This window comes from Melanerpes formicivorus, unplaced genomic scaffold (assembly GCF_026170545.1).
Source record: "Melanerpes formicivorus ecotype bairdi unplaced genomic scaffold, bMelFor1.0.p_v2 SCAF_5, whole genome shotgun sequence".
In the NCBI taxonomy this organism is placed as follows: Eukaryota; Metazoa; Chordata; class Aves; order Piciformes; family Picidae; genus Melanerpes; species Melanerpes formicivorus.
In genome coordinates this window covers 21204785-21230699 of record NW_027142357.1, presented here as the reverse complement: position 1 = coordinate 21230699, position 25915 = coordinate 21204785, and the positions used below count along the sequence as shown (strand labels likewise).

At 39.0% G+C, this 25915-nt stretch overlaps 1 protein-coding gene across 9 annotated transcripts in view; it reads right to left on the bottom strand.

Annotated features, from left to right (window-relative positions):
* The window catches only part of ABCB11 (ATP binding cassette subfamily B member 11), a 57268-nt gene that overhangs the window by 24201 nt on the left and 7152 nt on the right, over window positions 1-25915 (bottom strand). For 2 of the 9 annotated variants that reach the window (XM_068138668.1, XM_068138669.1), the window contains exons 2-12: window positions 17394-17493; window positions 13351-13372; window positions 11917-11965; window positions 9766-10007; window positions 8239-8326; window positions 7196-7329; window positions 5716-5887; window positions 4022-4146; window positions 2951-3125; window positions 2689-2802; window positions 745-855 (exon numbers count right to left, since the gene is read on the bottom strand). In XM_068138668.1, the coding sequence (XP_067994769.1) occupies window positions 745-855; window positions 2689-2802; window positions 2951-3125; window positions 4022-4146; window positions 5716-5887; window positions 7196-7329; window positions 8239-8326; window positions 9766-10007; window positions 11917-11965; window positions 13351-13372; window positions 17394-17466 (1305 nt within the window). In that variant the 5' untranslated portion in view covers window positions 17467-17493. Of the gene's footprint in view, window positions 1-744; window positions 856-2688; window positions 2803-2950; window positions 3126-4021; window positions 4147-5715; window positions 5888-7195; window positions 7330-8238; window positions 8327-9765; window positions 10008-11916; window positions 11966-13193; window positions 13265-13350; window positions 13373-17393; window positions 17494-18215; window positions 18230-20026; window positions 20044-20089; window positions 20286-25915 lie in introns of those variants that run through there. The other 7 variants (XR_010987383.1, XM_068138675.1, XM_068138673.1 and 4 more) reach the window with 7 other exon arrangements.

Below are 25915 nucleotides of genomic sequence, written 5' to 3'. Positions count from 1 at the left end.
CTATTTTTACATATTTGAAGAGTTTATAAATGCAGAGCACTACTTGCCATGACAGGAAAGTAGATTTTGATCATTTTGCATCATTGGGAACTAGCCAAGTCAGTATCATTGGAGAACCTGGCAATAAATCCCCTTTAAAGAGCACTGTATATGTAGTATGCATGCCTGTTACAGTATAAATATCAAGGATCTAACAGTGAAATTTTGTAGAAAAATCATACTTCATATATGCAATAGCACTCATTTTCTTCTCCATTACTATGATTTTCCAAGGACAATTTGTCAGTTCAAACACAGTGTCAGCGAAATAATGAGGCATACAGTCAGTGCTCCTGTACCTTCTCCTAGCATTTTAATGTGTCACATGACACATCCCCATGGCAATGAAAGGGTTTTATAAAATCTCCTAGCACCACTCAGCTTATTACCTTTTGTCCTGTACCAGCACATGTTGACACAAGTGTATAACTGACTGTAGGAGAAGCTGCATGCAGGTGAATTTGTCTGAAATGGCTATGAGTCAATGTTCAGCAGCAAGATGTATGTATGACAATGGATTTATCAGAATGGTAAAATAAGCAGAATGGTAAGAATCCTTTCATAGAAGAATTCTTTAGTCTACTTCTAAACAGAAGGTCAGTGCTTCTGGAAAACAAACTGCTTAAAATCTAGGAATTGCTGGCAAAACTGATATATTTTAACTGTTTACAGTAACTATTCATAGGATGCGTGATCAGTAATTACCTTTACATCTGGTCTGGAGGGATAATGGAATGATACGTTATGAAATTCAATGTCACCTCGTACTTTATCCAGCTTGTATCCATCTTCTGACATACAGTCAATTGTGGGTTTCTAGGATAGAATTTATTGTGTTAAAAATTTGCTGCAGTGAGCCAGCAGCAGTCTCTGTCTCAGGGGTAGCAAGCAAGTGATGTGAACATGAAGGCCAAAGTGATGAGGGCTGTCACTGGTGGGTAGTGTGGGTAAGATGCATGTACTCTCTTCTCCTTTTAGGCTTGAGTGAGGCATTTTGACTGAGGTGATTTATCCAGCTTTTTAGAAATAAAATGGTACTACTTTGGTTATGGAAACAATCTCCTAGAGCAATGAACACCCAGTCACTGCTGAAAATCTACATGCTTCAACACTTCACATTTAAATGTCCATCTTTGCACACTCAGTCCTAAAAGCTGGAATCCTGATTTGAAGTTTTCACATTAAATGCTTTGGGTCTCACACACTTTTGCCAGGCCTTGGGCATTGTGGACTCCTAGACATGAGCAGAGAACTAAGAGAAATTTGAGGGATCCCAAAGAAATCAAATTTTCTAAGGATAGATTTTTATTATTGAGCCATGGAATACAGAGAATTAATGAAAACTACAGCAACACCAATCTCTGGTGATTGAAATGTACTGCTTTTTTTCTTATGTAGCCTAACAGATAGAAGGAAATTTGAATATGTAATTTGGATCTGCATGTTCTAACATGTTAGGAACAACTAAAAGATTGGTTCCTCTTTAGAAGTGTATCATCCTTATATTCAGATACTGAGAAATGTTTCACTGATAGTGCAAATGGGAAACTCAGCATGGATGTAAGTTTAGTGCCTGAAAAAAATCTGTATCAGGGCAAAGCTGTGCTTCTACTATATAATTACAGATCTATAGAAACAGCAAGCAGATGGATCTAATTTTGTCACCGTTTCTCTAAACAAATGAATTCTCACTTTACTTTGTTTTTTCACCCTAAGTTTATCTGCATCAGCCTTATCTTGAATTTTGTGATTAATTCTTACTGTTACAACTCTTTGTGCTTTTGAAATATTTTTCTAAAAAATACTTTCCTTATTAATCTCTTCTTCAGTTTATCTTAGAGCTTTAGCTTCTGAAGTACATTTATAAGGCATGTTATCATCATTATAGAACATTGAAGGGTTACTAAAAAGGCCGTAAGCATTACCACAGCCTCTCTAGCCTTCTCTATGCACCCTCATATACTCTGTAAAAGACAAGCCACATTTTAATGTGTTTACACAATAAATGTGTTTATATATGTGTAAATAATGTGTTTAGCACAATAAAGCTTTTCGATGACCAAAAAAAGTCAATGACTAAGAAAAGAGCAATATTTTGCCAACCACTAAATGTATACAGATAGAGAAAAGAATCCTTACTAAAAAATGCCAATGGTTCTCAGGCTTTGTCATACAATCTTATGTCAAATATCTATCTGTCTAGATAATATTGTGATTAACATTTATGACTGCAGTGCCTTTGCTGATGTGTTCCATTTTAACTCAGTGTTGCTCTGGGACAGGTGGCAAAGGCTACCTTTGCCACTAATGCAAACAGAGCCACATCTTTTGATGCTAGCTGGAGGGTGAGAGCTTGGCTTTAAGGTGACTATTACTGCCTGCCTGTACACTGATCAATAATTTTACATAAAGAGAAATGAGAGCAAGAAGTAAAACTTCATTATTCAGAAACAGGCCAGTTGAAATACCTGTTCATCACCCTCTCTGAGCCCATGGGCATGTCACTAGACCTTTCCACTGCACAGCTGATTTTTCTTTAATTACACTCATTTTTCCTCATTTACACAGTATATTAAACTACTAATGCTTGAGCCTTATTTAATTATTTTTCCACTACAAAGTGACACATCTTAGAAATGCATTACTTACTTTATCGATTGTCTCAAAAATGTTTGCTGCAGCCCCACGGCCAGTGGCAAAGGCTTCTAGACAAGGAGATGCCTGTCCAAGATTTAAAGCTCCTACTAGAACACCAAAGAAAACCTGAAGAAGTGGAAAAATAAAGATAATATGATGTCATATTTTTATTACAGCTTAGATCCACCAGATACCAAAACACTACAAACATATGTTCCATAATTGATGTTTTAAGAAACAGCCCATAAAAGTTTCATCAAGCTAAAATGGGTACCTGCAGAAGAGTGCCAGCTGAGTACTCTTGGTCTTCAAGGACAAGTTTAGAGCCATACCAAAAGGCTAATGCATAACACAGAAAAATTATAAGCCACATGTAGCCTGCAAATAATCCCATTATCATTCCTTTTCGAATTCCCCAGTGCTGAGCAAACACCAGATTCTTATCATATCTGTAGAAAGACATTAAAATAAAAGGGGATGAAATGAATTGCATAGAATGTTCGAGATGAACAAAGACCAACAAAATGAGGCATCCTCGGTGACTGGTTACTGACTTAACTACAGTTACCAGAGGGTCCACATAAGGTTCATACCTCTCACTCTGAGGTGAAAGACCATTGCTGAAATCAGAAATGTTCCTAAATTATTAAATCCTTATATGTTCTAATGTAATAAACAAGAAAAACACGTTCACTGCAGACACTTCACCATGGGATCCAGGATATCAGCAGAGTGACTGGATTAAAGAATTTGGCAAATGCTTCAGAGCACATCCTGCAGCCATGTTGTGTTTTAAATTAGTTTAAGATAAATGTGCAGCTTAACATCATCGAATCACATAATCATGGAATGGTAGGGAGTGGAAGGGACCTCTGAAGACCATCTAGTTTAATCCCCCTAGAGCAGAATCACTTAGATTAAATCACCCTGGAACACTGTCCAGGTGGGGTTTGAATGCCTCCAGAGACAGACTTGAATCATTATATCTCGCTGGAACCAGTTCTCTTACTCATGTTGAAAACACCCCAAGTTTTCCGATGTGCTGCAAAAGTGACACAGCAGACAATGCTTAGGGGGAAATTTGGCAGTGTTTTCTTGCAATTGGGAATGACCTGAAGATAACATTGCTGATGTTTTATTTCACAGAATTATGAAACTGGTTTCACATATGTAATGTTATTTGAAATGTAAGTTACTGCAACATACATGCACATAATTCTCAAAGCTAACAAACGGCCATTTTGGTGGAATTTAGAGACAAGATGCCATGACTCTGACATGCATTAGAGCATTACATTACTAAAGGAAAAAGAAATGAGAGACATTGCAATTTGTCCAAACAAACCTTTCAACTTCTTTCTTCTCCCCACCAAAAGCAGCCACTGTTCTGATGGATGAGAGCACTTCATCAGCCACAGCTCCAGCTTTTGCATAAGCCTTTAATTCTTGGCCTGTTAGTTTTGCCACAGCCTACAAAAGCGTAAGAAGTGCTGTCACATTGTGCTGTCTGGTTTGCATGAGGTCATCTCTGCTCCAAGCAGGCCTTTGCTAGGCATATCACTCTCTCAAAGACTTCTGTCTTCTAGTATGAGGGCATATACCTCTGTAGCATATGTTCTGCAGAACAGAGAGCCCCTTGGCCAACAGTTCCACTCCGGGTATCTGGAAAGAGCAACTGACAACTTTTGTTTTCTCTCCCTCCCTCTCTATCTGCTGCTAACTGGACTTAAACAGACTGCAGGCTGAAGGTTAGTGCATGGTGGGAGGATGGGGGAGTTTATCAGCAAGAACAGCCCTTTAGCTACTCTGGCAGAGTCCAGCTTCAGGAATAAGATGTAATGGTACTGACTGGGGAGGCTGGAAACAGATGTTGCCCACCATTGTACTTTATTAGTTGAGCCGTCAGCAAAGAGATCTCTAGACAGCAGCCCAGAGCACATTGGATGCCAGAAGCTTATTTAGGCTAAAAAAAAAAAAAAACAAAACCAACAAAACCACAACAAAAAAAACCCAAACAACAAACAAATAAACAAAAAAGAAAATGTAGTCATGTACATCTCTACATAAAGATACCACATTGGCTTGGGAATGACACATCACTAGAAATTCTCAAGTGTTCTTATTTGTTTTCTCTCTTCAAATACCCTGCCCCAGTTAGCCACATTTGGAGACAGGAAATCAGGCTAGATTGACCTTGGGTCTGTTTTCATTATGATATAAACCATAGAGTTGGGCTGGAAATGCTGATGAGGGAACATTAAACCATGAGTATGTGAATGGAAAGAGAAGAGACAGAGGAAGTAAGAATGAGGAGGTGAAAATTGCAAGTAAAAAGGCAAATGAGCTCAGAAAGAAGTTGCAAGTGAAGGAAGGAGGCGTTTTGGAGTTTATTTCATTCCTTGCCAGGATTCCACTCTTCCACTTTACACTGAGTCAGTATATATGTCATCTACTTGCAGCCAGCACAAGGTGCTAAAGGATGGCAGAAAAACAAGAAATTAGTCATTTACATTAGAGGTTTGAGAGCAAAGTGATAGTAAACTGCTCCTGACATGGAGGAAGTGAGGCAGCCAAAGGGCTGAACTCAGCCAAAGAGGAGAGTATAAAAGAGGGCAGCACAGTAGAAGGAACTGCCCAGCTCTGTCAAATATGAGACAGAAGATGAGAGGGCAGAGAATGCTGCAGTTTCCCTCATAATCGTCCTTTCTCTGCACAGTGACAAGGAGTTTGTAGGGAGCAGATGGAGGAGCAAAATGGAAACAACTGGTACAGGACACAGCAGCTGCCAGGAGCAAGAACACATAAGTTTGAGCAGGGGCTTTCAACAATTATTCAGCTCTAAACACTAATAATCTCTAAAAGCCCCTAATCTACATAAAGAAATCAAGCCTTGAGTCTAGTAACCATCTAAACTAGGCATGTAGTAATAGAGAGAAGGTGTAGGCCAGGTTCTCATCTCAGCAACCACAATACCAATCCATCAGACCCACTAAAAGGTCATCATCATACCTCAATACAAACCTCTTACAATTCACTTACCAAGCCATAGACAGCTGCTCCAACCCCAAGCAGAGGGCTAACTGCAATAATAACCAAGGTCAGTTTCCAGCCACTGATAAATCCTAGTAGGAATCCACACACAAAGGTGGTTAAGCGCTGGATAAAGATTGCTACTTGGTCAGCAATAGCTTCGTTAATTTTGTTAATATCACTGGAGGAAAGAAAAAAAAAAAAAAAAGGAAAGGGAAAAGCAAACCAAAACAGTAACATCCAACAGAAGATGGGTGAGCATATCTTTTGTTTGTGTTGCTGGCACTGGCCACATTTGGGTCTATCTGCAAATAGACCTTCCTCATCCCAATTCTTTCCACCCTCACCCCTTCCAAAGACCCTGGGCTATAGAGAGAAAATCTGGTGTCTTTACAGTCACAGCAGGCTTTTATGCGTGAATTTTAGAAGACTACTTTGTCACTGGAGTCAGTGGGAAAACATGACAGTTCTATCATGTGGGGGACAGTGATGCAACAGTTAACACTATTCAGCCCCTAGGCAGCTGCAGATTTCATTTGTTCTTTATTTTGATGCATTGTCAACAGAAAAAATATCTTAAAGCCACTCTTGGCTACTGCCTCACACCTGAGATTAGAAGACATGTGATCTCCTGGAATAAAAAGGAGCAAGTGGTATTGAGATTTAAAGTGCAAAGTTATTAGCTCATTGATGCATCAAGTGACACAGTCCTCTACTGAAAAATTTAAGTGTTGGAGAACATTTCAGTATTTCTTCTGGAGAATGTTTTGTTGGGTTTTTTTTGTTTGTTTCTTGGTTGGTAAGTAAAGACAAATACTATCCCCTTCAACTGCAGAAAAATCTTTTGCAAATGGTCTGCAGGAACAACTAAGAGGGAGCCATCTAGAGCCAGCATATTCATTGTGCAGCTGCTTCAGCTGTAAACAGGAACTGCGAGCTTTAAACCCTGCTGTTCTCACAGCCAAAGGTTTATCCAGGATAAAAATCTATCTCCATCTACCTTGGGTCCCCTTCTAATGGTAGGTGCTTGTACCTTCTTTAGCAGAAAATTAAGGATCACTCTTCTCTTTTAAAAGCCAAGAAGGGTAAACTGGGAAGTGAGAAAGGTTTCAAACCCACATCTCCAGCCTCAGGGAGAGGATTTGTGTTGGCAGACAAATCAAAGATCACTCTGAAAGGACTGGACACAGGAGAGGGACAGGATAGAACTGGCAAAAAAAATCCTACCCCAAAACTGTACCAACCCTCCCTCCCCCCCAACACATGTACGGATAGACAAGTCACAAAGGGAAATAATTGTGATTTAATGGGTGTGGCAATAATTTTGAAGATAGAGTAGGGGATCATCCTGGTTCCTGCTCCCAGAAATGTAACTATTTTACATTAGGAAGGAAGTCTTTGTCAGATGCCTAGTTATTGGCACTCTGTTGTGTTTAGAAGGAAGTGCAAAATGTTCTCTGTAGCATATGTGTTTTTCTAGATTACTTACTCAGAAATCCGGGTGTTGAGTTCCCCTACAGATGTGCAGTCAAACCAACCTATATCCATTTGCATTACTTTTCTGAAATAAGCTTTCCTGATTTTCTGTATCTGACGAGCTGCAGCCATAACCCAGAAGCAGATCTGGAAGAGCATAATGCAGCTGATAAATTGCAGTAGAAAGTCTTTCTACTCCCAACAAATGGGATAGAGGAATTTGGCTATTGATAAAATTGCTATTCAGGTACAATACATTCTAGCTACAAAGATACAATAGTTGCATGTTGGCTTTGATTTTTAAATCAACTTTGTTAAGCCTCTGGATCAAACATTTGTCTCAGTTCTGGCAGGCTGACAGGAGATGGAAGTCAAATTACTTTTTTCTGTTGCGTGAATGTCACATGAACAAAAATTTTGCCACTTACAGCTGTAAGTAATATAGGGATGGCAGCCAACGCACCTCAGCAAAACACTGGCATAGTTTTCAGGAAGGAGAATTTCAAGTGATTTTTGCAATTATAAAAAGCTTCAAAAGCAGTGGGCCCTTTAGCAGATTACCCAGGAGTTGTCCAAGCTTGCAGCTCATTTAGTCATAAGGATGGCCTCATTACTGTACAACATACATGGTGCGATTCTTCTCCAATACTAGTTTTGTCCTAGTATTACACTGCAGTATCTCTATAGCAGAAACACAGGGCTCAACACAGTTGAGATACCTACTGGGAATCTGCATGCCCTTCAGCTGTTATTTTGGGAGGGCATGTAGATCCCACAGAAACCACACTTGAGCAGCAGGTATTTCTTGTGGTGTGAAGGGAGCAGCATGCATTCACCTCACTGGGTAAAACCTATCCCTGTACAATGATATGCCTGCACAAATCCAAGGAGGTTTTAGATCGCCACAGTTAACATATTTCAGCCAATAGAACAAGAACTGAAAGCATCTATTCTGCTCAAATGGGTAGCTAAGATGCTAAAAGGAACATAATCATTATGAACTTAATTATTTAGTGATTTAAACTTTGGAATTAAAATAGGGAACAAAATACTGACTTGGAGGTATCCTAACACAAGTACGGCACAGCCAATTGCTCCATAATAAGCTGCAAACCTGGTCATTTCTCCTTCAATGTCTAGCAGCCTGGAAAAAAAAGGAAAACAACAAACCAAACAAACAAAACAACCATAAATATTTAGAAGGTCAAGGGAAGTGATTCTTTCCCTCTGCTCTGGTGAGACCCTACTTGAAGTACTATGGGGACTCAATTTAAGAAGGACATAGATTTGTTGGAGTGAGTCCAGAAGAGGGCCATAAAGACCATCACAGGGCTGGAGCACCTCTCCTATGAAGGTTGAGAGAGTTGAGGTTGTTCAGCCTGAAGAAGAGAAGGCTCCAGGAAGACCTTTTAGCAACTTTCCAGTACTTAAAGGGGGCCTACAGGATAGCTGGAGAGGGACTTTTTACAAAAGCATATAGTGATAGAACAAGGGGTGATGGATACAAACTGGAAAAGGACTGACTTGAGTTAAATAAAAAGATGAAAATCTTCAATATGAGGTTGCCCAGAAAAGTTACAGATGCCCTATCCCTGCAAATGTTCAAGGCTGGGCTGGATGGGGCTTTGAACAACCCAGTCTAGTGGAAGCTGTCCCTGCCTGTCATAGAGGAGGTGGAACTAAATAATCTTTAAGATAATTTCCAACTCAAACCATTCTATTATTCTGTGATTCTCTGAATGTATCCTGCCCAATGTGTAGTTGCTGCTTCAGACATATAAAAGGTCTGTAGCAAAACCTGTACTCTATCTTCCAGTCCCATCTTGGAAGGATGGTTCAGACAGCCTGGAGCAAGTATCTTGGCCCCAGTCACCTATGTCTAGGAATGTGAAACTCTGTTTCAGAGACCTTTAGACAAGTAAATTTTAATTCTAATTAAATACCTAATTAAATGTCACTCAGGGATTAGAAAACTCTTGGAATGATGCACTGAAAAATGAGCCTCGGCAAAGGTTATAGGTTCAGATTTGGCTTTGACAGATATCTGTATCTGAATGACTCATCTATACTCCATTTATTATAGTTAATGGAAAGAAACAGGCACTCTTATAGGGCAGCTATCTGACCTCCCTTAGATACTTCACATGAGCTAAGACAAATTGCATCCTGGAAGTGCTCATTTCTCTTCAATGAGTAAAGTTTAGCTAACTTGCTCAGAAGTCAGCAGGCACTTACAAATACCTAAGGTCTAACCAGGATGACCAGAAGTCATTATTATCTATGGTGACATCAGAGAAAACAGATTACTGAACTCAGATGTGTGGCAGATAGGTTATCAGAACAGACATGATCAAATAATGTCCTTGCTGACATCTGCAGCTGAAAGACCAAGACCAAGCTGATCTTCTCTCCCTTTAGGTAACATCTCTATCCCAGGGCTGTTTAAGAAAAATCATCCCCCTTTTCTGCCTCATGGACAGAAAATGTAAGGTTTAAAGACTTAACTGGAGCTTCACTAGCAATACATTCTCTGACAAGCCATTACAACAAAGGGGAAAAAAACCAAACAGGTTTACTACTTACCCACAACTTATTGTGGCATTCTTCTCATCCTGATGAATAGTGCCATTAATCCACACTATGGTGTTATTTACACATATCTTGCCTGGGTCTTTAAGCTCTTGCATTTCAATGTCATATACAATAAATGTGTCTGCCATTGCACCAAACACAAGTAACACACCTGGCTGGGCTGCTCCATGAATAATAGCACAGAAACTACCAACAAGCATCATTAAAATTTCCATAGATGAAGAAAATCGAAACTGAAGAAAAAGGAAAAAAGAAACAAACAAAACAGTCTTGACTGAGAGAGTCTTCATGCTGTTGTATACTGATAAATGATTAATCAGGTGGATCAGACAATCATCCTATTTAAATTTCAGAATTATCTTAAATACAGAATAAAGGCAAATATCTCTCTCCAGTCTAATCTAATTGCACCTCTGATTACAGCCCCATACATTATTTTGAGCACACTTTTAGTTGACAGCAGAATCTGACTATGTGAATGAATTTATTATCATATAGCATTAATAGCTCAATATCATTCCACATTATCATCATCCCAGAAACTGGATAAAATATTAAGAATAGTAATTATAATTCATATATAGTCATCTTTGCAAATTTCCTGTGGGGATGAAGAGAGAGGACAAGGGGGGGAAAAAGCCTTAGGGCTTTATACAGAACCTGTGAACAGAGTTAGCCAATTTCCCCAAGGTCTGTGATGCTGTGGCAGAAAGACAAATAAATAGAACAAGTCTTCACAGTTAATATTCTAAACTGTGTTGGCTGAGCTGGGCAGTTTGGCATTGGCTCCTAATCTATGAGAAATGTATAGAAATATCATCAGTTTAAAAAAAAAAAAAAAAAAAAAAAGGACTGACCTAAGTCCTATTACCTCACATTTGTCATGGGCCAAGAATACACACACATGCTGTTGGTGTCTCAGCTAAGATATATTGACCTATCTTTTTCCTGATTGTGTTGTCTGATTGTGAGGCTGAAGTCATGTGTGTATATATAGAGAGATGTAGATCAAACTGTCCATATAGAATATCAGTATCAAATGCTACACACTTTGAAATTAGAATGTAAAAAAGAATCATAGACTGATGAAGAACCTGAGCAGGTTCTGTAAGTGCTATAGTATCTAAGAGAAGAAAAAAGTGGGAATTTGGAGCATGTATGGAAAAGGGACATTAGAGCAGAGACAAGCTAAAGGGAAAAATAAGTTGGTTAACATAAAGGAGAAATAAAAGACCTTTCTATAACAACAACAATAAAATCAGAAGAAAACTGTAGCACTCCCACTGTTCTGCAAATCTTGCTCATAAGAGGTCTAGGAACTCCTTTGATTAAAGAAAACACAACAAACCCACAGAAAATGCACAGCTGTGCAATACCTACTCTCTCAGCTCACATGATGCAAACATTATATTTACCAACTGCACTTTAGGAATTAAACATATGTGCAAAACAAGCTGCAGAATTCAGACCCCTCTCTTTGACAGACATAGCCCTCTGTGTGGACAGACTGTTCTCTCCACTCAACTCAGAGTTGAGATACTTAGCTAGAGTACATGCTGCATGGATACAGCTGCCATTAGCCCAGTACTGCAGTCAAGACCATATTTAATTTGGACACATCAGGGGCAAATTACCTAGACTACATGCTAAACAGAAATAATAAAACCTGTTAGCTGCATGCAGCTGGGCTGGACATGTCTCTACTACATTAACATTTAAATGCACCCTATGGGATTCCAAAACCCATTAAAAGCTAGACCTTACAGTTTTCTGTACCCCTAATTTTCTATAGTTACCAAATCTCACACAGCAAACTTTTGACAGAAATAAGAATGCACCAAAGTCACCTATATCTCTGCTGTGCATCTTTACCCTTTCCCCCATATCTATGTGTAGGTTCAATGTAATGGGTTCAACAGTCAGTTACGAGACAAATATCAATAATCGATATTAGGCTGACAAAACAACAAAGGGGTCTATTCAATTCCCATTGACTTTAATGGCATCCTTTCATGCCAAATGGCTTAATCCTTGAAAGTCTGCCTAAGTGACAGCTATTCCCAAAAAACACCCATAAAAGTTTTTGTCACTTATTCTGCATCACAATACACATAAAATATTTATCTCCATTGCTTTCATTACCAGCTGAAAGAAGCCAACACGGATACTCTCTTCTTTCTTTCCTGATGACCTTCAAGAACAGAAAACACAAAATTCTAAACTTGTATTACAGTACCTAATTGGTTCTGTATGCAAAGACAGTACACAGAATTGAACTTAACTCACTTCTTATTTTAATTTGTGAAAGTTTCTTCAGATATATAGAAATTCCTAGCAAAAAGGATAAGATTTCACATCATTTTGTTTATTCTATTGGTTGCATTTTGAGACATTTTTGCCCACAACTTTAAGGGGCAATTCACTTCTTTCTTTGGAACCAGTGACTTGATGGTTCATTTGAATTTTAAACAGAGACCAGAACAGGAATTAGTTTAAAATTATCTGAAGATTTGTGCTTGGTTTCATAAGCAGCTCCTTAAAACACTGTTCCTATAATGTGGATAGTGGGTTCTTTGAAGTTGGAGAAAAACCTAACATCCAAATTGTTGGCTAGTCTTTACAACAGTCCTGTTCTAGTTCCCTTTCATATTGTCTCTGTGTTTATGGTGACAGTAGCATCTCTATCATACAGTTTTTTCAGTGCTCACATTATGTGTTGCTAATCTGTATGATTAGTTAAAATCTAAAGGACTAGTTGCACCATTATGAATGGGATCCACAAGGCAAGTATGCTAATAAAACAAATTAATTCAAGCTATATTTATCATGAACAATTTTCAGACAAACACTTTTCCTAGAAAGCTTGAAAGAAGCTTCATATGTGTAGTAAGCAAAATCATATGTGAAAGCCAACAGAACTTGGGTTTCAAGGTACATATGGGGACCATGATAGACCTTGAATACCAGGCTGGTGCTCTGCAAGATGGACAACCTGACAAAACTTTGCTTCCTCATTCTAGCAGTAGTTCCCAAACTGAGCTGGGAAAAATTATGGCATCCATTAGTATGTGCAGTCTGCTACAGAGTTTTGAATCTAGGAAGAGGGAGGCTCCTAATTCCATTCAAATCTCAGATTGTATCTGAAAGTCAGTGTCTCTGAGTTAAGATTTTAACTATCTAGAATTCTACACTTAATATCTGAGCTCAAATGAATTCCTTTTACTTTAAAGTCTCACAGTTAAGCTTTAAGAGAAATTAATCAAAGAGAAATTGATTACAATTACTGCAAAAAATCATATTGAAAACTAAAAGCTGAAGAAATATAAATTTAAATATAAAAAAGCATTTTCAGAAGACAGACCATATTGTGCTGCTATTATTCTATGTTTTTAAAGGTTTCTAGGATTGTTTTGGTCTACCTGTGCCAGTTGTATCAAATAAGGCACTTCAGCTCCTAGAACACAGCTTTTCATTAAATATCATATATTCTATAAATGTGTTGATCTGATTCAATGACATTAACTTTTTTCAATATTCCTAGAAACACTGATAGTTCCATTTGTATATGTGACTTACTCTGATTTCTTGAGGCTGTTACCTGTTAGAGGAAATAAATGCACAGGCTAGTTAATAATTGTTTAACGTTAAAGTACATAATCTTTTGTATACATGTGAAACATACCCCCTAGAGCCCCATGGGACCTGATCATTCCTGAATTATGGGGATCTTATTTCCACAGTGTGGTGGTGAGAGAAAGTTCAGTTCTCCCCCCCACACAAAGAAACCATGGCTAACTCAGTCGGAGAAGCAGAAAATGGATAAGAGCTATATACAAGCAGGATGAAATGCAGATGATTGTATACACAATATATAGTATTTACAATATATATACAAATATACAGCAAAGAACGCAATAAAGAACAAAACTCCCTCCTCCAGCCAGAAGGGTCCTCCCCCCTGCACCCCCTCTCTCCCCCCACCTCCCTTTTTTCCCAAAAAGTGTTAGAGTGAGAGAAAAGGTAATTATTAAGGAGGAAATTCTGTTAGCTCAAAGCGTATGCAAGAATTAGTTTTCTTATCTATTAGTTCAAGGTTAACTCCATCCAGCAGCTGTTGCTCAGAGAGAGACTGAAACAGGCTGAAAAAAGACAGACTGAGACTCAAACTGAACTAAAACTTAAAGTTGCATTCTACCAATCTACCAATGAAATTCGTTTACAATATCTTGTTTTCGTTATTACTCCAAAACATTCAGCCAGAGTGTTCCAGCAACTGTCCCTTTCTTAAAGGCACAGCCTAAAACGGTCACACACAGGTAACTCTAGTCAGAGACACAAACTGACATGGGTCCAAAAATTTCCTTGTTAAGTTTATATCAATTTATGCCTGCTTTCTTTTGAAGAAGTCATCTCAAGTTTTCAGTCCTCCAGATGGTAAACTGTTTGCTAGTATTTAACTAGTTCTCTTAGACTCATCAAGAAATACTACTCTACTGTCAGTCCATGCATGTTTTTTGAAAGGAGGAGCTGTAGTTCTTCACTCTTGCCTTCCAACAACTTAGAGCATGCAAATCCTGTGGAAGAGGGGCAGCTGTGCCCATGAAGGGAAAGACAAACTTGTCACATTGTTACCTATTCTTGGGATACTCTCTAAGGAATCATATCTTAGAGAAATGAAATTATCCTGCAAGATGTAATTATGCTGCAGGGCAACTCCTTAGTCCCCAGAACAGGCCTGGATTTAGCTCCCTTTCAAGAGATGTTGTTGAAGTCATCGCATCTAAAGCACAGCTTGTGCTGGCAGGGACCCCAAAGAGGTGTCATCATAAGGCCTGATGTAGGAAAGATTTGCTCTATATCACTGTCAAGGGTTGAGGGGTTGAGAGGACAATGACTAAAGAACTATTTTTATGTATACAGCAGTTTGGAGAATCTAAGGTCATATGCACCTTGCTTGTTTACAATGCACTTGGCAGCTCAGCAGCAGGTTCAGAACCATGGTACACTTTTCAAGCAGTGTCTTTCTTTCTTCACATCTATTGGCACAACACTGAGAGTGCATAGGTCTGTCTCACAGAGCAAGCACACAGGAAATTTGCATTAGTGCTCACAGAGAGTGCAAAGAGGTTGTTCTAACCACAAATTATGCCTCCATCATTTTTCTACCCAAAGGAAGAAGGCTTTTCCGCTTTCTCCAGGGTTTTGCATTTCTGAGGCAACAACGTTAGATTGAAGCATTCTGAGTTTGGGACAGAGGGAACAGCTCATTACATCTCCTTTGCAGGGTTAATAAGATAACTTCATTTGGCTTTAGCTAACAACAACCTTACTGGTTTTATTCTGCTGTGTTTATTACTCATGGACAGTAAAAGATTCTTTCAGTAAACACATATATGTATCTCAAGAATATCAGACCTTTCTCAGGAAGGTCCTAATTTGTAAAATTAGTATTATAAAGAAATCTTTTGGTGTAAGAAAAGAGTTAGTTGTGAAGGAAAAAGAAACGTTAAATTGCAGAGTTTTGAAGTTTGGCAGCTGGTAACAGCTGTAGTAGTTCGAAACCATTCCTAGAAGATTCTCCAGGGTATCTTGGATTTAGAGAAAGCTTCCTCTGCGCGCTTGTAATGAAAAATGTTTTGCAAAGTGAAGGAATTGGCTACTGGGAGGAAAATAAGAGGAATGAAAGCATCTGGTGAGATAGCTTTTTGACTCATATCGATTTAGGCAACAAAATAAGCACTCTTCAAAGGTGAAGAAAGCCTGGGCTATGAACCTGAAGATGGAAACAACAGTATATTAAAGCCACTCAAGAGGGTGAGGAACTGTGGACCAGCTCTGGCAGGCCAGCAGTTTCTAAACAGAAAGAGAATTTGTGATGATGATACTGATGCTTTATCTGAGAGAAAGAAGCAAATGAGTAACAGTTCACACTGCTGCAATTAAAAAAGTAGGGAAAAAGGACAGAATATAATTTTTATAGAAAAGACAATAATGTAGGGAAGATTAATGTATTTATTAACCCTAAAGAAAAGCTATAGTAATCTTTGAAAGGGAAAATAAGGCCTTTAAAAAAAGAAATGTTACAATTTGGGGGGAAAAAAAGCACAGAATCAAGGAAAAGCTGTACTGTGAGAACACAGTAAATGTTAAACCTGAGGAAATCTGGTACTTGATTGAGTTAATTAAATACCGTACTCAAAAGACTTCCAACTAAAGTCAGCTCTTAACTACTGCTACAGATGGGGTGCTCAAGAGCTGATTCAGAAACAGCTAATTCTTACTAATTTGTACAAAAGATGATTATTTGAAACAAACCTCACTGGAGATGAGGTCACTTGGCAGAATGCCTGTAAGGTTTAAAGTGATCATGTTTCCTTCAGGAGAAGTGGCCTTAGTAGTTCAACAAACTAGTCATTATGTTAAGCAGGAAACATAGTGCATTTCCAGGGAAACTGCAAAACCAGTGGCAAACTCACTTGATAGGTTAAAAAAAACCCTGAAAAGTGGAATAGCTGTGGTCCTGGTAGATTTTTTTTTTGCCTAAATCCTATATGAAGTAAAAGCGACAAGTGCATAATGCAAACATTCAGCCAAAAAACAACCCCTAAAATCAGCTAGACAAATCTGGGCAGATTAGGTGTTCTAAGTGACTGATGAAGAGTTTCCTGTCCCTGAAGTGAAAGGACATGTCCCCTTAACCTATTCCATTTTCTCATCATTCCCCTGGCCTCTCCACCAATATCAGAGCCCACAATGTCCCATGCATTGAAACTGCTTTTAGGTAGCAGCCAAAATGTTTTTAATGAAAGCTTAAACACCTGCAGGTCTGGGCCACAGCTCTCAGGGAATTTGAAAATACAAAATTTATGTATGCTTAGGGAATCTAGTGATACCTGAGTGCTGGAATTCTTTTGTGAGCTCTTTTCAGTCTGTGTGAGACACAGGTGCATTGCACTGTACAGCAATTTATCTTCCATTATATGCTACTATTTTGTTTTCCTTTGTACATTCATCACAAATATTGAATGCTCCTCTCTTTGTCAGATTTTCTCAAGTCTTATAAACAGAATTAATAATAATTAATTAATAATAAATAATAATAATTAATAATTAATAATAATTAATAATTAATAAACATAATTAATAATATTAGAGGTTTCTCTTCATTTTTCTCCTTGACTCTTGCCACATTTGGATTGGAAAAATGGGAAAGTGCACATTGCAAAGGAAAAATGGAACAAACATAGAAAAACTTTGATGAAGAGAAGGAATGCAGATCTTTACCTGGCAATAACTCGTAAGAGTTCTTGCTAATGTAAATATGACTACAAATACATGTGTAGCCTTTTATTTGTACACCTAAATGCTGAGGATAAAAACCTAGGTAGATACCATGAATTTGTAGGCTGGTAAGTAAAGACTGGCCATGAGTGGGGATCATTATATGTAGTTGTTTTGCAGGCAGCATGCCCACCGCAGCAAATACTGTGTAATTCTGTATTTATTTCCCAGACTATTTCTTTTGTATTTTGTAGACTAATTTACCCTCCTTAGGCCATCCACCACCTATTTTACATGCTTTATAAAGTAAGGAGCCAACTGAAGATTAAACTTCTTACATTTTCCATCCAAGTCAAAGGCACGGTCATCCTCTCCCAGCCGCTTGATGCTACGCAGAACAGGGTCAGACATGATGATTAGTTACTTAAATCAGATGATCTGAAGAAAGAGGGGTGGGAAAGCAGGGAGGGAAGAGTATCAGCATACATTTGCCTATGAACATACCATTCAACTATACTACATTAAACTCCTGCTTACCTTAGCTTTGCCCTCATTATCTCAGGGCAACAGCACTGATTACTGCACAATTTATAACAGGTGTCCCAGACACAGTGAAACAAGAGAATAGAAAAATATCTCAGAGCAGCATGCCCAACTTACCTCTGGGCACAAGGCTTCAATGTATGCCAACTTGAGTGACCCACACCTTTGATTAACGTAATGTAACCTCTCACAACCTCTCACTTTAACCACATTACCACATATTCAGATATCAAAGCCTTAACATCTTTTACCCAAATAACACAAGAAGTCTTCTACGTAAAACAGGTATTTCCTCAGTGACTTCCCAGCTACCTGATTTTTTACCTATTTAACCCTGTAAAGAAGCCATTCTTTTTATGGCTAATAGTATTAAAACTACCAGAATCCTTCATATTGCCAAGAGCTGTGTGAATAGCTACAGCCAGGCATTGCCTTACAGGGGGAGGACTGAGAAGTTTGGCTCTGAAATTGCCAGAGGATGTAGGAAATACATCCATTCCTGGATGAAAATGGAGGAATATAATAGGAACTGGTCCAGTGTGATTTTTAATAATTTCACATCCCATGAAGTCCTGACCTTTCATTTTTTGTCACTTTCCCCCCCTGCCCCAAACTACCTTGCAAGCCTTTCTCTTTCATCCTCTTCTGAACTGTATGTGTACAATTCTTGGCACATCACTGAATCCTCAGTAATACAGGCTGAAAAGACCAAAGTCTCTTGATTAATTCTAAGCATCCAAGCCAAAGTTAATTATTCTTGATTTATTTTAGCTGATGATTAAAGATGCTTGAAGAACTGCCCAAGGAATTAAAGTTTTGCTATACTTATTGCTAAATCATTTTTTTGTTCTAATCCAAATCTTACCTATCATAACTTAAACCCCTTACTTCTTTTACAATCCAGCAAGAAAATGGAACATAATATTCCTTTCCACTTTGTAAGAAGGCTGCATTTATTTGAATAATACTAGAAAGTCTCCCTCTTCAGGTGAAGAAAGCAACTCATTCAGTTTTTCTTGGTAGAGTGTACATATAAACCTCTGATAATTTCCACTGGTCTCCTCTGCATTCTAGCACATCTTTCTTGACGTGATTAATATATAACAGCACTGCAGCACCAGTCTTACCAACACTGAGCAAAGGAGAAAGATTATTTCAGTTTCACAAATGATATTCCTGTTTGTCTTCTAAAGCTCAACACATCAATACTATCCACTAAGTATACTGTCCAGCAGGCATCATTCATTAGCTGACAGAAACAGTAGTACAGCAGATTAGCATGCTGTATTAGCATATTTAAACAACCTTCCTCAGGGTCTGAATGTTTAACTGAGAATCACTTAAAACATCTTGAAAAATACTGTTGCTGGTAGGTAATAGAAATCAGAAATAATAGATGGCATTAGATCATCCCATCTACCCTTGTGTGTACAAATACCAAACTAGGATACCTCAAGCATTGCACTGAAGTGAAATAGCATTTAACTCTAGACAGCTAAGGTATAGCTGCTGGATTTTCATAATTTTTTTTAAGGAGCTCAAAATCCAAATCTAAAGTAATACATGGAAAATGCCAACAAAGCAGCATATCCTATAGAATGAACATTAGTTTCATAGTTTCGTTCAGGGTTGGAAGGGACCACAAGGATCATCTAGTTCCAACCCCCCTGCCATGGGCAGGGACACCCCACACTAGATCAGCCTGGCCAGAGCCTCATCCAGCCTGCTCTTAAACACCCCCAGGGACGGGGCCTCGACCACCTCCCTGGACAACCCATTCCAGGGTTTCACCACTCTCATGGTGAAGAACCTCCTCCTCACATCTAGCCTGAATCTCCCCACCTCTAGCTTCATTCCATTCCCCCTAGTCCTATCACTACCTGAGATCCTGAGAAGTCCTTCCCCAGCCTTCCTGTAGGCCCCCTTCAGATACTGGACCTGATCCAAAGCCCTTTGAGAACTTTTTCAAATGACATCTTTATTCAGATCAGATCTTTGATTAACATAAAGGTGGGCACAGAGGGAACAGAGCAGGGGGGACAACAACATGAAGAAAAAGGGAGGGGAAGGACAGTCAGAGTTAGACGATGAAAAATTTGCCCCCAAAGCCCTATCCTTCATTTTTCTTTAAAACTGGGTTCCTCAAATACTAATGATGGCATACATACAGAAAGACATTTTGTTTCAAATTAGAACTTTAATGGCTTGTTCTTCAAACAGTTGCATTCAAAAAAACCAAACCCAAACTAATAATTCAAAAAAACACCCAAACAAAAAACCCCCAACCAAACCAAAACAGACCAAAAGCAAAAAAACACAACCAAACAAACAAACTCAAAACCAACACCAAACCACAAAGAAACCCACAAACTGCACAAAGGGAATTTAGCACTTAGTTGAAATTGTTATGAAAGAAAAACAGAAGTACCTTTCAGTTCAGGAAGTTTCACCAGTTAACTCTGAAACATGAACATGAGAGATCTGCACTCACCCGTAGATGTGAAAAATCATGTAGCACAGAACAAACTGCAAGGATCTTCGATTAGTCAGTGAAGCACCCAACCATTTCACATCATGTTTTCGTTATTCTAACCCATTTGTTAGAACTGAATCTTTAAATTGAGCATTGGCTGTTTGCACCTGGGTCAACAACCATGCGGTCACAACGGTTACAGTTCATTGACATCTGATGGAGGGTTTAAATTTGACTAAGGTAATCTCACAACATAAAGTCAGAGTGTTTGGAAAGCAATTATATAGAAGGAGACCAGACAGTTCTCTGGAAATTAAAAGCACTCAATGAAGGTACTGGAAGTGATTCTTACAGCACTTCTTCCATATAGCATTTCTATTAGCATAGAATTTCTGTATTAGCCATGTGACAATTCAGAGTACACTACTATCCCTGCAGTAAATAGCAACATCAGATGAATAATATGAAAATTGGTTCAGAGATTAAGCTAAATTAGGATTTAGAACTTGCTCAAAAGATTTATTTTCTGACCTATAACTTGTCCTTCTTCTCATGGCTGCTAATATTTCTTCCTTTAAAATTGAGATTTCAAAACCCAGAAGCTCTGGAATAGTAGTTACTTCTCACTGGAGATGAGCCCTCCAGGGATTTTTTCAGTAAGGAACATTGGTGAGGACAATTCTATGATCTCAGCCAATGTCACTACAGATTTTAGAAGGAAACTGCAAACATAGACATGGTTTAGATCCCCTCTGGAATCAGTTCAGTACAGAGAGCCCTGACTGATAGGACAAGATAGGAAAGTAATGCCTTAGTCTCAGTCACTGTCAACTCTTCTCGAGTCTTGTGTGCTCTCAGATTTTCCATGCTAAACCCTCATGCACAAAAGTGCATCACAATGAAATGCAGCTTACCAGAACTCCATTTTCCTTATTTAGCATTGTTACTGTGGTCACTGAGCCAGCATAACCAAACACAAACATGATGTCTTTCATTTTCTTAACAAAAAGATGTCTACATCTCTACCACCCTACACAGTGTAGCTTTGAGAATAACACTATCTGAAATAACATCACAGTGATAATTCTCTTGTCTAACATAACATAGAGTCAGAGGTGGGGAAAAAGTTATTACTTGCAGTACAGGGCACAGGAGTGGAATGGCTGAGAAAAAAATACAAACGATGGAGCAGAACTCTGCCCTGCTTCATTATCCCCTGTCAGTTTCTTCAGAAGCAACATGGTCAAAGGTCATGCAATGCTTTTGTTTTTCAAGGTACTTGAGCAGAGCTCACACTTAGCATGCAAGGAAGCCCACTATTTCCATACGAGGTTTGGCTTACTAGAGACAGAATAAAATTTTAGCTTGCACAAAGTACTTCAGTCTTTTCACTTGAAGACTTATCTCGGCATTCAGAAAGTGTGCACAGAACCTGCTACACACTGCTAATGAAGTTGATTAAGGGAGTGGCAAATTAGAGCTGAGACCACAGACTACCTCAACCTTTTGAAAGGGCTTTGCTCCATTCTAAACTTCTGCTTCTCATAACTCATCCTTGAAAAAATTGTGAAGATCATTAAATTCTTACTTGACTTCATAACATGGTCCCAAAAAATGAGTCGATGCTGAAAAATCACCTGTTTCTGTAGAGTGAAGTGGAGAACACAAAGCACTTAGTTTTGGTCCTGCTTCAACAGAGTTACCTTCCTCTTCTATAGCTGCTAGCAAAAACAATAGCCAAATCCACTCCATCTCTTCAAGCCCTATCCTACTTTGTTCCCATTTGATGTCCTAGGAAAGGAAATGTCAGTTTCTGTCGCTAGAGTCAGCCCTTCAGTGAATGAAGAATTAATCACTGAACTAAAACAATAGGGAGCAGGACTTCAGTAAATTGAGGGGACTATGGTTAGATGTTCCCATCCCTGAGCTCTCACAGGGGACACATGCAAAGTCTTGCATTTTGGTGGATTATAGAGAATATTTGGTTCATGAAAGATGGGCAATACTGTGAGGATAATTCCCCTCAGTTGTGGTCTGAGTTGAAGGGAAACATTTTGCTCACAGATCATGTCATTTCAATAACTCTTTGCAAAAGCAAGAAAAAGATCATAATTCACTAAGCCAAATGCAGCAAAATAACTTCCCTCAATCTGAGTACCCATTTATTCTAACATATTACCATTCCAAATGAAATTATCCTTTCTTCTCTGGATTTTTTTTTCCCAGCAGTTCATAGAGGAAGTGAATAAAAACAAATCATAGTTATATCTGTACAGATAATTTCTTATTAAGAAATTAAAGCCCATGCACTCTTTTGACTCAGGAGGCCTCAACTCTAAGATGTAGTCTACAACCTATTGATCTTTAGTTCAGCATTGACAACTGCTATGAGGAGTAATAAAATAAGATGTTTCCAAAGCTTCCTACAGATAGCCAGAGATTTAGCACTAAGAGTTCACAGCTGTGGAGGAGTAGGTGGCCACAGTTTACTACCAGATGAATAGACTCAAACTGTCACTGCAGGCTGAAAACCCAGATGAGCAGTTTGTTTCTTCTGTTTTGCACCCATCTGTATCCAAGTACAGCAGTTTGAACTCCCTTGCCGGGCAGAAGACATTGAACAGAGTGCTGTTAGGCTTCATGAATTATTTTTTTTTAACCTTTCATAGCAAAATTTATTTCTGTAGCTAATATACAATGGTTCTGTATCCAAGAAGCCACACTGACTTTTTCACTTGAGTATATTCCCCATCCTAATTGTGCCACTTACAGTCGTAACACTTCAGAGTGTCAAAAGTGTAAGGCAGGTATCAGTATTGTAGTACACTTCTGCTTCTACATGATGCTTAATCTGCCTGTCCTCTGATCCTTTGGAAAACAAAGGAAAACATTTTATTCACTTCTTAATTTCTCCCAGGTTTCTAGGAAGAACAGACCAACCCCCCCATCACTATAACCTCCTTTCAGGAGGAATCAGGAGCCTTTTTTTGCAATCAAACTACATTTCTTCATACTGAAATGGGCAATAGTAGATAGTTTCCTTACAGTGACATAAGAAAAGTGCCTCTGATCCCACTGTGGACATTTCTGTGAATATGGCTTTCTCTTTTATGAAACATCAGGAGTCCAAGTCTGTGTCGGAAGTGGATACTTTTAGATGGGAAGCTAGCACAAAGAAACAAACAAATTTATTTTTCTTCCCATAGTCTAAACCACAATTAGAGACAGTAAGTCATGGTGTATTTATTTCTTGGTCACAAAAATATGCTATAGGGAAACTGCAAAGTATCTCCTGAGCGCATCCAGCAGGGAGGCTGGGAGGTAAATGGCAAGGGACTTACCTCTAGTAGCTTCCCTTGTTTCTACAGTTAGCCTCTTACCACCTGCTCTTGACAGGTATCAGAAGCAAGACATGCACTTATGCAGCTGATCCTACCCAAGTCTGGCAGCTGATACAGATTTTTTCTCCATTCCAAACACTGGTGCAAAATTAAAACAGCAGAGATACCAACACCACTTCTAAACCAAAACAACCCCTCATAAATTTAAAATACAAACTACAACGTTTATATATATATATTTAAAAAAAAAAAAAAAAAAAAAAAAAAAAAAAAAAAAAAAGGTGACTCAACACGTTAAAATAAGAGAAGTCTTTCAAAGAGATGGTTCTGAGAGTACTTGGCCCACCCGCTGTGCAACGGATCACTTGGTCACCACGCCTACTCGTGTCAGAAAGTGGTGTGTCCGCCTAAGGCCGCTTGTTCGCCGTGCCTCTGCCTTCCCAACCGCACTTGGACGCTGCCACTCTCACAGCTTTGGGGCCAGGAGCAGACCCTGCACAGGCTTTAGCAGCTATCCAGGATTACTGAGGTCCGGGGACAGGCAGGTGTGAAAGGGCAGGAGTGGCGGGGAAACAGTGCCTCTGTGGCAAGCAGGGCAGGTCTCCAAGCAGCCTCCAGCAGCCAGCCTGGCCCTGGAGCTGAGGCTCTGGAACCGGTCGGAACCGGCCCTGCCCCGCAGCAGCTGGGCAGAGCAGGACTGCTCTCACGAGACAGACGCGGGCACGGTCCCCGCGCGCTCTTTGAAGGCCAGAGGCGTGCAGTCCTCGCGGGGCCGGGATAGCTTGCGAGGCAGCTGCAGCTGAGCTGCAAAGGAATTCCAAGCAGAGCAAGGGGTATTAGAAAGAGAAGGGTTGTAAGAAAACGAAAGGCAGCCACCTGGTTCTGCTACGCATGGCTACATACCGGGGAAGAATTTCCCTTTGTTAAAGGAACTTTGAAATACTACACAAGGAAGACAAAGTTATCTAATCACTTCTTCATTACTTCTTCTTTACCAATGCTGCAGATGAAATCAAGCAACAACAATGAGCATCTCTGCATCACAACTTTTGCAATGCCCCGGGTAACTTCCAGCTAGCACAAGAAGCTGCATTTCATCAGCATACATATTTATGTAAACAAGCGCTATGAGCAGCCACAGGGCTTGCAATACAAATGGAGATATATGGAACCTTCCATGTCAGAGTAGAAAGAAGTTTTGCATGTAGAAAATAAAAGCAGTGTTCCTGTTCTTATTTTGATGCTGAAAAACTTGTCAGGCATTTGCAATTTACTTTTAAATTAAGTTTTGCCAGAGGAGAGTTTGGCCATAGTAAACAGAACTTCATTTTATCTTGCCCTGCAGAGATAGATCATCTGTAAAATTAATCTTTTAATTGCTCACATTAGCTATCTCCTATTTTCCAGGCCATGAGCACTCATGAAGTATAACTGAACTGTTCATTCTTAGCAGAATTGCATCCATCATCATTAGTTACTTAGAAATTCACTAGTAAGTGAATTGGAGTATAATCCCAGATATGTAGCCTCTTCCCAAACATATATTGCAGAATTGTTGGGTTTGTCACACTGCCTGAACTTCACCCCTACCTTCTATGCTCAGAGACCATATGTGCACTCCCAAAGCCTATCTGGTGAGAATTTATCCCTTGAGAGGCAAGGTGGCTATACTTGCTACTTTCTTCCTTGAGAGTTTGGCACAGAAAACCAAAGGATTTAGGAAAAGTAAATAAATTTTCCTGGCTGATATTGCTTAAGTATCTACTGTAATGAGAAAGGTTGTGGGCCCTGCTGATCGTGATTGGCCTTTTGTTGTCAATTAGCTCCAGTCTTTCATTTTCTAAGAACTGACATTAAGTTCCGATATTTCTGTTTGTTTACAAGCACATACTCTATTTTTACTTCTCTTTTTCTAGTCAGCTTTTCTCCCACATATGTTCAGTGGAAGTTTACTGACCTGGCAGCTGTAACCTAATTGTATTATTCTTTGTAACTTCATTACAGTATATCCCCCATTCTCATTTCTGCTTAAGGAAGGAGTTTGTTTGTTTGTTTTAGCACAAGGATGCCACTGCTCTGATGATGGGTTGTAGTTAGCCAACTCACAAAAAAACCAAAACACCAACCAACCATGGGCATGGGATGGCAAGAGGCAGGAAGAAGGTTACAAATCTCACCAGAAAATATATATTCATCAATGGATGTGACACTGGATTTGGAAATACGGAGATTTTTTTTTGATGGAAAGGGATTCTGTGTTTTTACTATCTGTCTGACTGAAACAGGAGCCAGAGTTAAAAACTGTGACCTGAAAGCAGATTCAGACAGTGCTGTTAGATGTGAGAGATTTGGACTGTGTTAAGAAAATGGCTGCATGGGTCAAAGCTGAAGTTTAGTCAGAAAGTGAGTACCAGAATATCTGTCTTAAAAAATAAATAAATAAAGTTTTCCTAAAAATATGCTTATTTTAATTTACTGGCTGCTGCCACTACTGGTGCTAATT